This window comes from Dendrobium catenatum, unplaced genomic scaffold, assembly GCF_001605985.2.
Source record: "Dendrobium catenatum unplaced genomic scaffold, ASM160598v2 fragScaff_scaffold_1220, whole genome shotgun sequence".
In the NCBI taxonomy this organism is placed as follows: domain Eukaryota; kingdom Viridiplantae; phylum Streptophyta; class Magnoliopsida; order Asparagales; family Orchidaceae; genus Dendrobium; species Dendrobium catenatum.
The window spans coordinates 10,525,482-10,539,668 of record NW_021319682.1 but is presented as its reverse complement, the minus strand read 5'-3'; the positions used below and the strand labels follow the sequence as shown (position 1 = coordinate 10,539,668).

The 14,187-nt window shown below is 35.7% G+C and overlaps 2 protein-coding genes across 2 annotated transcripts in view; one reads left to right on the top strand and one right to left on the bottom strand.

The window, feature by feature from the left end:
* Positions 1-5,241: 5,241 nt before the first annotated feature.
* On the top strand, positions 5,242-10,518 carry LOC110100405 (protein HOTHEAD). Its single transcript, XM_020827898.2, has 5 exons — positions 5,242-5,533; positions 6,398-6,912; positions 7,079-7,618; positions 8,406-8,971; positions 10,254-10,518. Exons 1-5 carry the CDS (start codon positions 5,458-5,460, stop codon positions 10,306-10,308), a joined length of 1,752 nt encoding a protein of 583 aa, XP_020683557.1. The 5' UTR covers positions 5,242-5,457; the 3' UTR covers positions 10,309-10,518.
* A 780-nt stretch (positions 10,519-11,298) lies between these two features.
* Positions 11,299-14,187, bottom strand: part of LOC110100395 (U-box domain-containing protein 44) — a 32,687-nt gene continuing 29,798 nt past the window's right edge. Inside the window, exon 5 of the mRNA XM_020827879.2 lies at positions 11,299-11,582. The gene's annotated coding sequence lies outside the window, so the exon portion shown is untranslated. The remainder of the gene's footprint in view (positions 11,583-14,187) is intronic.

Genomic DNA, 14,187 nt, shown 5'->3' with positions numbered 1-14,187 from the left:
ACATGACAAAACTGTGAGACCCTTAAGAGTTTGAGATGTTACAAAAGTTGCATTAGAAAGATGTAAGAAAGCTGTCCCAAACAAAGCCTAAATATTTTGTTACATAATAAAATAAATAGATGTAGATTTATAGTATTTAATTTGTCATGATATTTCTTGTTATATGTTGAAGTGTTAAATATATGATTCAGACTTACATATAGGATTTGACAAGTTGTCGATGGGACATAAAGAGTAATTGATACTAGAGTTATCCAAGAGCTAAACAGAGAATAGATGCAATGAATATGCATAAGATAATATCCTAGGATACTTTAAAGGTGATGAGCAAAATGGCAATAATGTGCATCTCATATTGTGGCAATAAATTCATTATATGGATATGTGGACGTGCTTTGATGGCAGCCCTTTCATTAAATGCAATAGCTCCACTCTTATGGTGATGTGTGTTAGATTTTGTAGGATTCTGCTATAAATATTGAAGCCCATATCTAAGTTGTGTTGAAGAAGAATCCAGACTTTGATGGGTACATTGAGTGGAATAGGAGGATTGTCGAGATGGCATGTGGATTCTCTACATAAATTGTTGAAAGCTTTTTTTTTTTAGAGCAATTCACGAGAGATACCGTCGAGATGTAGTCCAAAGAGGTGCCCCCAAGCAATTCTCTAGCGCATAATATAAAACAAGTCTCCTTAACATGTCATTGATTTAATGTTGGGTTACTTCTATCCTTACCACAAGAGATATGTGGTTAACCAAAATTGCACCCAATCTTTAAACAATCCTTTGAATTTGTATTTTTTCCTCATGTCAAAGCACTATAATTGTAGTGCATAGTGCCTCAAAATGCAACTACAGATCTTCAAGCTTTCACACCTTCTACTTTAACAATGAAAAATCCAATATTCGACAAACACAAGTCCATCCAAGCTGGTTTTGTTCTCTTAGCAGAAGCATTAGAAGTGAGGGGAAATATGACATTTCCATCAAATAACTTGCTAAAGAGTATGTTCTCATTGTGTCCTTTAAACAGATTCTTATAGACTTAAGGTTGAGGCATAGGCAAGAAAGAAGTAAAAAGGTAGTAAATGAGGCTGATGCTGGAAAAATAAAGTTATCACCCATGGGAGAGATAATTGAGGCCTCAAATGCAGTGAAGATTGTATCGTATGTAAGGTTCATAATAGTGATAACCATTAATGCAATCATTATAAGTTGTGAGGGCTTGGAGGAGGAATAAGAGTTGAGGTGGTGAGATTAGGATGATTTGGTTCTTCAATGGAGATTGACCAAAAAGATATAATGGTTGTTTGGTGAGGTTGAAGAACAAAACAAGAAACTTAGATTTTTATTCAATGTTCTTTGTTGGATTGAGAGCATGAGTTGGTGGCAGAGGTATTAGTGATATTGGGCCTCATAATGTTTAACTTCAAGAATTTTGTTCTTTTAAGACTTGGGGGAGCACATATTTGTTGATCAATCATGTGAGACGATATAAGTTGTAGTTACAACGAATCCTCCTTACTCATACTCCATCATAAGGGTCATTCTAGGGTCACAGACCTAGTTGATAGGCTATGACTCTTGAGCATTCTCCATATTTCATCTGCTAAAGCTTAAAACTATGCTTCTCCTAAGGTTTTCCCTTTTCTCAGTAATAAAATTCAATTCAAGTTTGCGTTGAAGTTTGATGACAATATTTAGTAAAAATATCTTAAAGTTTATTGAAATCTTCCATCAGACGAGTGCCACCAAATGCATTATTCTCTTCATCATGCTCTAATTTAACAATCATACTGAGTCTCTTTTGGCATTTGATGGCCCAATGGGTCCGCTACCATGACAAGCCTTCAAACTCGGCAAACTCGGCTGCCATTGAGCCACGTCGGCACAAGAGTGCCAGACCTTTTGAAAGCCCAACTCAATTGGCTTCTACAACAAGCTTTCCAATTTTGTGGGCCGCAGCCCATCTTATACATATATGAAAGACCATCTTAAATGGAATGTCTTTTTTTATTTCCAAAATGAAAAAAAAAAAAAACTTTTTTTTTTTACCAAAAAAAAAAAAAAAAAAAAACATTGCATAATAATAAAATGCATTGTTTACATTATTTTTTATTTGTTATAACAAATCCATCACATATTATCAAATATAAATATTACATAAATTTAAAAATTATTGAGTATTATAAATATGGACTGAAATATTATTATTGCATAAATTATTGACTAATTATTTTGTTAATCATATTAGAAACTTAGAAATGAATAACAAAAATAATTTTCTTTCGTATAAAACTAACAACTATAATTTTATAAACTTTTTTTTCCAAATCTCGTATTAATCTTCTTATAAAATACTTATATTTGCTTGATCATTAATTTAAATTTATATTATTGCATGTTTAATATATTATATGTTGAATCACATTCTAAGGCTTTGATACTCTTGAGCTGAGTAAATCTTTTCATTATGTTTGATACTATATACTCACACTCCTAGCACGTATTTCTTATACTAATACAATTATTTTGTATAGACATGGATTGTATGGCTTTGGTGTTGGACTAAATAAATAGACAGCTTGTGTAGTTGAGTTGATTATTTGCATTGAGACTATTTCTAATAGTCACAACACTAATTTATTAGCTTTTTCATTTGCTATACCTTAACTATACCATTTATAGCAAATATTGTGTTGCTCTTATATAGTTAATTTAATTGTCAGAAGTTCGTGTGTAAATATTCTTAAGTATAAATATTTTTAATGTGCATTACACTTAAACACTAAGTAATTATCTATCATGTAATGATTTTGGTTTGAAGAGGAGGTCGAATGTGTGGAAGCAGCGGCTAGAGAAGGTCTAGCATAGGTTGATGCCCGAGGCGGAGGTTTGGCTGCAGTTGGGTGGCAAGCGAAAGTCCTGCATTGGTAAGTGGTCAGGTAAAGGTCCAACGACGATTGGTTATTGGGCAGAAGTCGTGTAGAAGTCGGTGGCCGGGTTGAGGTCAAGCGATGATTGGTAGCTTGGTGGAGCTCCGACGACAGTTGACGACCAGGAGAATATCTCGTAGCTAGCTAGGCGGTGGATTAGCATAGGTCCGACATCAGTAATCAGCGGTCAGGCCGAGGTTTAACAATAGTTGATGGTCTGGTGGAGGTCTGATGGCGGTTAGAGGCGTGGCCAAGGTCTTGTGGTGGTCGATCGACGGTAGTTCTCCTACGAATGAGCTCTAGAAGCCCCAGAGCTCTCTCAGATCTCTAGCAAAAGGTCTGCCTTATATAGAGAGTAAGGATCTATTTATAGATTTTTGGAGTGACACACTCTATAAATATTAAAAAGGTACATGGAAAATTGAGGGTGCTCCATATATCGAACGGCCCATATTGATTCTCTCAATCATAGAACATTCATTCAGCAATTAATTATCTTAATGATGCCGAGATTAAGAGACGTTAGGCTCGTTGGATTCGTCTTCTCAAGCCGTTCAATTCGACAATAAGCATATCATATTTTTATATCATTTGATTATCCAACTAATACATTTAATCTTCTAAATATATTTCAGTCCCTTGATTTGGGCCCGTTCAGACTCTGACTGAACCAATTTTGGTGCCACCGAGTTTGGATAGTCCTAACTTTAATTTCTTATATTTCTAATTCATATATGCTTCAAGATCCATGCACGATCAAAACAAATTTTCATGACATATCATGACTTTTTCAAAAAAGTTTTAATTTATATATAATTTTTTTTTTCTTTTCCTTATTAAATATCTCTCGCTCAGTAACTCATCATCTAATCCATTGAGAATGCAACAGGATCAGTTATAAGGGGCAGCCTAATTAGGTGTCACATGTAGCAATCAACCCATCAAACTTTTCTCTTACATTAAAGCCTTTCATTTAAGAGTTCAAGTGGGCTCTACTCTTCAGCCCAACTACTCCCCACAAAGCCTCAACTACTAACCTCCTCTTATCTCTCACCAACCCCTTTTATTTCCTTTAACTCTATCCTTTATCTATTTTTTTGACTCGACATTAAATAACAGCCCCTATTATACGCAAATTAGCTAATTAATCCCCCTAATTAAATTTTCTATTTAATTCAGAGTTTAGTTAGGAGAGTTTCTAATTAATGGCAAACAAACTATGGATGCTATGCAATTATATCGATTATTAGTTCTAATTGCAATTTAATTGCGTCAACTCAAATTAAATGCACATTCCTTGAAATCATCAACATTATAGGAAAAATAAAATTCATTTAGAGTAAAAGATACCTTTCAAATTCATGTTCTTTACACCTCATGACTTCAAATATATGCATGAAAATTATCTTAATATAATAAAATTAAAAGTAAAAAAAAAAGTTTTAATATTCTAAATAAGAAGGTCTACTAAATGTCAATAAAAGAATGAATAAAGAAGAATATATGAAGACTCACAAGATGATTAGAAGACAAATATATACTTTATGTGATTCATATATATATATATTAGCCTTTGCATGTTCATAGTCACAAAGATTTTACTAGTTTTTTTTATACAAATTAAATAGATGTATATATCCCTTTAAATAAATTTCATTGGTCGTGAAAAATCCCTTGAAAAAATAAATATAAATTCTTAAACATCGAGATGTCTTTTTGTTGTAATGTTTAGAATTTTATTAGAAACTCTAAAAGTTAAGCGTGCTTTTATAGGAGCAGTCTCTCAATGGGTGGTGACCTACGGAGAAATTACATCAAAATGACAAAATAGTCACGCAATTCGGTCAAATGTGCAATATCTTGATAGTTAAGACTTTGAGCTATTACACTGACTATATTCGAGTATTCTCTTTCTACATCCTCTTGACCTACTTAGAGTGATCAAAAATAAGAATTGAGTCAACAATAAGGATATTGATGCACAAATCTTTAATACAAAGGAAACTAGTGAATTTCTAGAGATGGAGATTTGTCGAGCACCAACTACTAGGAAAGGAGATCGATCATCAGTTATGTTGACACGTCATTACTAATGAAGCTAATTGGGAGAGTCAATCTTCGAGTATACTATAAAAAACTACTCATTTATGATAATATTGGGCAGTCTTGTATTTTATATAGAGTTTTGCATTGATCATCTTCTCCCCATTTTTTAGTTAAGGAATCGTATTTAATAAGGAGAGGTTCTCATGCGCCGTGCATGTTTAAAAGCTTCATCTTTATGATCATCAGTTACTGCGTCGATCCAGCTATCTCGCTGTTAGGTGAAAAAGAACCCCAGAGAAATCTGGAGCTCATCTTTGCACTGTAACCGCTATTGCTTCTTCGGCCCCACCTCGTACCACAACCAATCTTATCTTTTCCTTCTCTTTTCTCCTTCTTATATATATATTTTGCTCCCAAATCTAGTCTCCCCTACTGCAGTACTGCATCCCTCTCTCTCTCTCTGTTGGGTAAAGGATGGAAGTCAGAAGATTACAAAAGAGTTGTCTTCTGCTATTTTTCTGCTTTGTTGGTTTCTGCCACTCTGAATTTGGTATAATTCCTCTCCTGTTTTCTATGATTTATGTGGTTTGGTTCTTTAGTGAGTGGCTTTTTTTTTTTTTTTTAAATTGTGTCAGAATACTGATGCCAAAAATATTTAATCTCTGCTTTGAGAGAAATTATTCTGTGTGAATAACAACGGAAAGAATCGTCTAGTTTTATCTGAACGGTAAAAGTGCTGCACTTTAACTATTCACAGAGACAAAATAGGATTTGAAAATTTTCCGCACAGAATCTCTCTCCCTCGCAGCTCTATCTGTGTTTTCTTCAGGTGCGGATTCTCTACAGTAATATAGGTAGCCACATAGCTTTGTTTAGGATTTCCTACTTCCCAGTCCTTTGGGCGGCCAGAATTTAACGAAAATTAAGAATATGATAGTTTTGATGAATCAGAATTGATATAATCTCAACCATTCAAAGCAAATCAAACGGTAACTGTGCTCTTTTTTTGAATTACGAATGATTTCTATTAATATTTAAAAAAACTGCTTCATTTCATTAGTCAAACAATTCTTAAAAATGATTTAAGATGCTGGTCGATTGCGAAGAAATTTATAGCTTATTGGTCAGATACCACAGGTTTATTTATTTATTTTTTTGCTTGTGAAAATTAATTAGTTCGATATATTTTTGTCCGTTGGCACTATAAGAGGTAATTCTGGAAATCCATCGCGACTTTTCACGAATAATTTTTCACCTGACAGTAATTGAAGGCGTACTTGCCAAACAGCAAAAGACTTTATTTAAGAAAAAATATGCTATAAAATTTTTAAAAGAATGAATTTGTAGGAAGGAAATGAATATATTAAAGATCTAAATATTACTTTTGATTAATTCATGGAAATGTTGATCGCAGCTCCGAAATACACGTTCCTGAAGCAAGCAACTGAAGCCCCAGCCGTCTCCTACTACGACTACATAATCATCGGCGGCGGCACCGCCGGCTGCCCCCTCGCCTCCACTCTCTCCCAAAAGTTCAGCGTCCTCCTCCTCGAACGCGGCGGCTCACCGTACGGCAACAGCAACATTACTAACCTCGCTTCCTTCGCAGACACTCTCGCCGATCTTTCACCGACCTCTGCGTCGCAGCGCTTCGTATCGGAGGACGGCGTTATAAACGCCCGAGCGCGCGTTCTGGGCGGCGGCAGTTGCCTGAACGCCGGGTTCTATACTCGGGCCAGCCCGGACTATGTTCGTCGGGCCGGATGGAGTGATGGGCGGCTTGTTAATGAGTCTTATAGCTGGGTCGAGCGGCTCGTTGCTTTTCAGCCGCCGATGCTGCAGTGGCAATCGGCGGTGAGGGACGGGTTGCTGGCGGCCGGTGTGACGCCGTACAACGGATTCACCTATGATCACATCTATGGGACCAAGGTTCGTTAATTTCATTAACTTTATATGTTATTATTATTTTATTATTATTATTGTTATTATTATACGTAAGCGTCAAATTTAGCTAATTAGTTGATAGTAAAAATTCCACACAATTTTTTTCCCAGTACAATCATCTAAAAACCATCAATTTATGATGCGTCCACAGGTCGGTGGGACCATCTTCGACCGTAACGGACACCGACACACGGCGGCGGACCTGCTGGCGTACGCGAATCCATCACGCCTGACGGTTCTTCTACGGGCGACGGCGTCCAAGATATTATGGAATTTGAATGGGAGGAGAAAACCGGCGGCGAACGGAGTGCTGTTTAAGGATGAGACGGGAAGGTGGAAGAGAGCGTATGTGAAGAGAGGGGGTGAGATTACGCTGGCGGCGGGCGCGTTGGGGAGCCCGCAGTTGCTAATGCTAAGCGGCGTGGGGCCGAGAGCGGACTTGGAGAAGAAAGGGATAAAGGTGGTGGTGGATCAGCCGATGGTGGGGAAGGGGATGTCGGATAATCCAATGAATGCTATATTTGTGCCGTCGCCGACGCCGGTGGAGACTTCGTTGATACAGGTGGTGGGGATTACGAAGTTTGGGAGTTATATTGAGGCCGCTAGTGGGCATTTTTTCGCTGGCTCGACTGGTGGTGGTGGTGGTGCGGAGGCGCCGGCGGCGAGGGATTTCGGCATATTTTCGCCTCAGGTATGCTTGTCATTTTCGATTGTCTGTTCACGAACTTTAATTTAGAGCAGAAGCTTTACGAGTGGTCCACGAGAGTATTAAATCATCGGCGTCTGAAAGTCATAATACAGTATTAAATATTCAACTTAATATACAGACAAAGCATCCCATTAATAGACTTGTTCCCTTGCTTTATTGTCGTTTAATTTGAAATAAACGATAATCAAAATAAAATTTTGAGGAATTTTAAAAATTCAAAAACTTGTTTTCAAATGTTTAAAAAATACTAAAATTTGACAATTTCCAAATTCAACACAAGAATATTCGAACATATTTTTATGTTATGATGAACTTTAAGGTATTTGAATTTGGAGAAATTTTTCTGTGCGGAGGTCAAAAGCAGCTATACGTTCGGAGGAGAATCAGGTGTAGTCACGTCAGTGTATCAAGACGTAGTACACAACGAATGGATGATGTGACACATTATGATTAATTTCCAAACAGCATTCAGCGTCCGCACTGAATACTTAAATCTTGAATTTGCCCTTTGATTAATAATACATACTATATCTCAATGAAATTTCAAGGGATTTGGAAGCCCATCTTGTCATATTTTTGCACCAATATATTTCAAAACTCTTATATTTATTAAGAGATTAATATAATATAAGATATCATATATATAACATTAATCTCAACAAAAATTAAAAAAAATTAAAATTAATCTTAGTGCATTTTACATCAAATATGCTGACATAATTATTTTTGTGGAATCAAATGCCAATCACAAAATCCCCCTACACTCCAGACAGGGCAGCTCTCCACCGTCCCGCCAAAGCAAAGAACCCCTGAGGCCATCGAACGCGCCGTAAAAGCCATGAACAATCTCGACGAATCGGGCTTTCGCGGCGGCTTCATCCTCGAAAAAGTCATCGGACCGCTCTCGACCGGCCACCTGGAGCTCAAAACCCTAAACCCCGACGACAACCCATCCGTCACCTTCAACTATTTCAGCAACCCGCTCGATCTCCGCCGATGCGTCCAAGGCATCAAGACCATCGAGAAAGTCATTCAAACCAAACCCTTCCGCAAGTTCAGATACCCCTTCATCTCCATAGAGGCTCTGCTCAACATGACGGTGAACTTTCCGGTGAACTTGCTGCCGAGGCACCAAAACGACTCCAAGGATCTGGAGCAGTTTTGCAAGGATACGGTGATGACTATCTGGCATTACCATGGGGGGTGCCAGGTGGGAAGGGTTGTTGATGGGGATTACAGAGTTATTGGCGTTGATGGGCTGAGGGTGATTGATGGCTCCACCTTCTATTTCTCGCCGGGGACGAATCCGCAGGCGACGGTCATGATGCTTGGAAGGTAACTCGTAGCTTGCTTCTCCTTTTCCCTCGAATTATTATATGAACATAATTATTTATGAAAAATATCTTCATACTAGATTATTTAAAAAGGTCTAATTTAATCTTTTGATTTTTCAAATATGATCTAAAGTAATATATATATATATATATATATATATATATATATGTATGAAATCTTAAAAAAATTAAATATGGGATCATTTCAGATTATATTTGACAAATCAATAGATTAAATAAAATAATTTAAGAAATCCAAAAGTAAAATTACGCAGCATAAATAGTTGAGAGCCTATTTCAACCATTTTCACTATTTAAAATTCAAAGATGTTTAAATAAAAATATATAAAAAATAATAATTTAAATTCTATTTATCATAACTATGAAGTATGAACATTCTATTGTCCCTGCGTAATGCATTATGTTGGTTGCGGTGGAACACGGTGTCCGGTAGGTTTATGCCACAAGAGCACATAAATAAGATATGACACGGGGCATGTGAGGCACCTCCAAATAGAGACCCCTTAAATGGGTAGGCTGAGCATTTAATTAATCTTTGAGTTTGATTCAATTCTAATTAAAGATTTTACTCAGTCATTCAATTCTATGTCAATATGTGGGCTCCAAAAATTTGCGCCCCGACCTCCCTGCTGTCGTTTTTCATTTTTTTTTTGCTTTCAGGGTGAGTATTAAGTTCTGGGGGAAATTTTAGGAAAGTCAAATTGAACTATATACCGCTAATAGTACTACAATGACTATATTAATCTTTTATCTCATTATAAAGGATTTGTTGAATGAATCTTTTTTCTCCATTATGTTTTATTAAGAATTAAATTTTCATTTAAATTTAATAAATAAAGATCATTTCTAATATTTTTTAGCCGAGTCTTTTTAACTGTATACTGTCGATCTTGATTGGATATTGATTTGGAAGATATAGATGACTAATTAATTCAGACTTTGTTGGTTGCGTTTTTCTTACTGCTTCTTAAAAGAGTTTTGAAGTATAAAAATTCTTATAATTGTACTAGAAAACTGCTTTAAGTAGTATTAAGAAAACCGTCTCAATGAAGCCTCAATTCTACATTGATTACAAAGTCTAAAAGATGCAAGAACTGTTAATTTAACCTAGTCAGTTTTAACTTGATATATTATTTTATTAGCATTTGGCATTGTAAATAACTTGATATTTATAAAGTTAAATGTATGCAGACTATTTTTTTCAAATGTTTTTGACTGTGTATGAACTTTGTATTATACTGACATGCTCTTCTATGCACAAGGTACATGGGCGTTAAGATCCTAAATGAGAGACTGCGAGCAAAAGGAGAAACCTGATGTCCTTTATGGAATAGGAAGCTTTGAATTAGTTTCTTCGTGTCTCTTAATGTTGGCGTTATGTAATATGGTGTAGATCAGTCTGCTATCTGAATGATTTTTGTGGAAGAATAAGAGAATATAATGAGAAGAGTTTACTACTTGGTATTCGTTAAGAGTCTTAACTTTATCGTGTGATTCGTTCTGTGGTATTTTGCTATGTTGAAGATAGTATGAACTGTCTTGTGTATCTTATATCTTACGATTGGAAGAAGGCAGAGGCTTACTATTTTAAAAGTAATCCTTAGCTCAAAATGTTGCAGTCAGCATTCATGTTTCATTTCATATAATTTTTTTGTTGCTTTCTAAAAACAGCTTTATAGTACAAAAATTTCTGGAATTAAAAAATTTTATACTAAAAGCTGTTAAAAGCTGTCCCACATAGCCAGAAAGTAGTAAAATAAATATAAGAGCATACAGAATCATTGCCATTTTCTGTTCTTTCCTTAAATCTCTAAAAGGGGTAGTAGCAGTATCTTTAATCTAATATAAGAGCCAAATTAATACATTCTTAGGATTCCAAATATCGCAGAATACACTTTTTAACTATCTGGAATGTAAAAGGAAATACTACCTCTGCATTTCTAAGTGGCCAATGAACATGACAATGAAATAAAATATTTCCAATTCAAATATATAATACCCTACTCGTTTAATATTTAATAAAAGCTATATTAATTGGAATTAGTCATTCAATTTAGGATTCGTTTGGGATAACGTTCTTACTGTTTTCTAAAGTAGTTTTTTAATATAAAAATTTTTAGCTCAAATATTTTTTTGTACTTTAAGCTGCTTTAGAAAACAGTAAGAAAGTTGTCCCAAACAAAGCCTTAGTTCGGCAATTTCTCTTGTTCCGGGAGAACTTTCGATGGACATAAAATGGTCACATCATATATGGAACAACAGAACATGGATAGGGTCCCTAAATTATTAGTAATATGAAGCACATCCGAAGCAAGGCACTATGATTCTTATCCATATGCAAATATACCAACATGGCTATTAATGGGTTGAACTATTCAGACCGAATTTAAACACACTAAAAGCACAAGTGGCGGATTAAGAGATTAAACAGTGAAAATATAGAGATGGCTAACCTTTCGAGTATTTGCATCCGTTCAATTAAAATTCAAGGGTTGTAAGGGGAAAACTTTTTGTAATCTGCTATCCTTGCAGTACCCTAAAAACACTGCGGCGTATGCACAGGTGGTTTCCTAAATCTCTGAAATAGCATCCTGTAAAATTGTGAAAATTTAAAGGGTGCGTTGCCATTGCCTCTGCTTCAGTGTAGGGAAATTCAAGAAAAATATTTCCCACAATTTATAAATTCCACTTAGGCTTTGTTTGGAACAGCTTTCTTACTGCTTCTTAAAGCAGCTTTGTAGTACAAAGTTTTTACTTTTTGTATTAAAAAATCGTTTTAAGAAACAATAAAAAACCCTCCCAAACAAAGCCTTAATGGTCTCAAAACTAAGAATGCGCCTTGAAAGATTGCAATAATACTCAAAGAGGCAAGAAGATGAGAGAAAGTCCATAGGTGCCATTCACAAGAGGGAGACAACTTAACACTTCGTTTGGGACGGCTTTCTTACTGATTCTTAAAGTAGTTTTCTAGTATAACTAGAAAGCTAGTTTAAGAAGCAATAAAAAACAGTCTGAAACGAAAACTTAGAGTCCATTCCTCATCGTCTAAATGCTTATACAACTAAAATTCATACAAGTAGCGACCAAAGGCAGTCAAAAACTCAGAGATGTCCCAAAGCTCGTCCAAATAGCGAAGTTAAAAGAACCACAATCATTGCCTCTGCTTCAGTGTTGCTCTAATAATTGAAGTATTGAGAGACTAGGAAGGAAAATGGAAGTCCATGGAAAACAACCTTTAAGCAGAGTATTAGAGAATGAGCAGGACAAGAAAATATGCCCCAAGGTTTCATTATCCTGGTGGCATAATTGGCAAGTTTGAGGAAGAAAAAATATTTCTTAGAATATCCATAATTTTGAAACCATTCTTCAAAGCAAGCTAAGTTAAAAATGGAAAACCCATAAAAAAGTTTTTTATGGCTCAGCTAGCTATGACAATTGACAACCAAGCTAGCGCAATCCATCAAAACAAGCAAAAGTAAAGCCTTTAAAACAAAAGTTCTTGCTGCCTTTCCAAAGATTAGTATCAACTTCTTGCTTAATCGAGATTAAAGATAATCAGATTGAGAGCATCAGGGAAGCTATGTAAGTACATAAATTCTAATCGGAGAGGAAAGTGATAGCATTTTGTAGGCTGGCCTAAGGGGGGCCAGTTGAACCAGTCCATCCTGATCCAATTCTCACCTGCAGGAGGCGAACACAAGGGGGCAGAATCAAGAGGGGAGAGGAGGCTGGATTTGAGGGGCCCACACACTAATTATGTTTAGGATTGGAGGGAAAATTCAAATTAAGGGTTGTTTAGGGATTAGGATTTTTTTTTTTTGCTTTAATTGCTTTATTCTAGCTAGGGTTAGGGTTATCTTGAATTTGGAGGCTGAATTTGAGATCTAGGTTTTGCTTTTGGGCTCTAGGCTTTGGCTAGAGATTTGGAGAGTTGGATCTTCATCTTGAATTGAAGATTCTTGTATCGGTTTCCTGTTTTCTTCTTCCATTGTTGAAATTGAAGTGATTATTCCTCTTATTTCTCTAGAAAGCTTGAAAAATCTGCACCATTTTGCTGAATTTCCCTGAAATTCAGCAAGTTTCTGCACTAGTGGTGGTTGTTTTCTATCAAATTTCAAGGGGAAAAAGGGAGGAGAGGGAAAACGGCAAATATAATGTTTTTGTATATCTCAAGGTGAATTTTCTTGGCTTCAAGGTTGCCATGGAAGAGGAATCTTGAGCAACATCTATTAGTTGCTATAATGTAGACTTCAAGAATGATAAGAGCACAACACTAGAAGGCATTGATTTTTTCGATAGTATATTTAAGTAGTTGTAGTCTACTGGCCATAAAAAGGCAATGAGCCTTACAAACATTTAGCAAAAGCCTAATATTCTTGACGAGAGGTTTAAAGTCATAATGGAGACTTCTACGGGTTTTTGGTGCATTCAGAAAAGCTGATTGAGCATTTAATAGTTTTAATTTGAAGGCTACTGGCTTGGTGAAAGTGATTGAGGATCATTTTGAGCTAAAAAGGGTTGCTAATGGAGGCTTCTCCAAACACTTGAACATCATTAACAGACAAGAGATGAGAAATGGAGTTTATAGCCCATGCCAATGCCAGAGAAATAATCACACAAAGTTGATCTCAAAAAATTGTGACAATACATCATAGCAATGCAGAAGAGAAATGGAGATCAAATGAGAAATAAAAATACTTGATTGAAAGAACTGCTAGCAAGACGATACCAAATGAAAAATGAAATAAATCAGGTTAAAGACAAACATAACACTTCAGAAAATCCGCCACTAACTATTACACTTACGCATGGAGAAACTTGGTTACATAAAAATTAAGAAACAATATCTACCTCAAATGGCAGTGTTGAAGTTGAAAAAAGAGTTGTGACACTTGGTATTTATAAAGAAACGTGATAAAAAAGATTGATAAAAGAAACTTAACTATCAATTGAAAAAATCTCTAAAATGTACTATAACAACTAGCCTGCCATATGTACTGATAAAAATCTACACAACATGATAGAAGACAACACTATTTTACCACAGAAAAAAATGAAAGAGCAGCCCAGCTAAATTTTATTCAAATAAACTCTCAAACTTCAAATATCCTCATCAGTGCTTTACCCATAACGAGTTTTTATAAATCAATCAACAAGCTGGGAGCATGATCATCATATACAACCCAATTTGAGAAC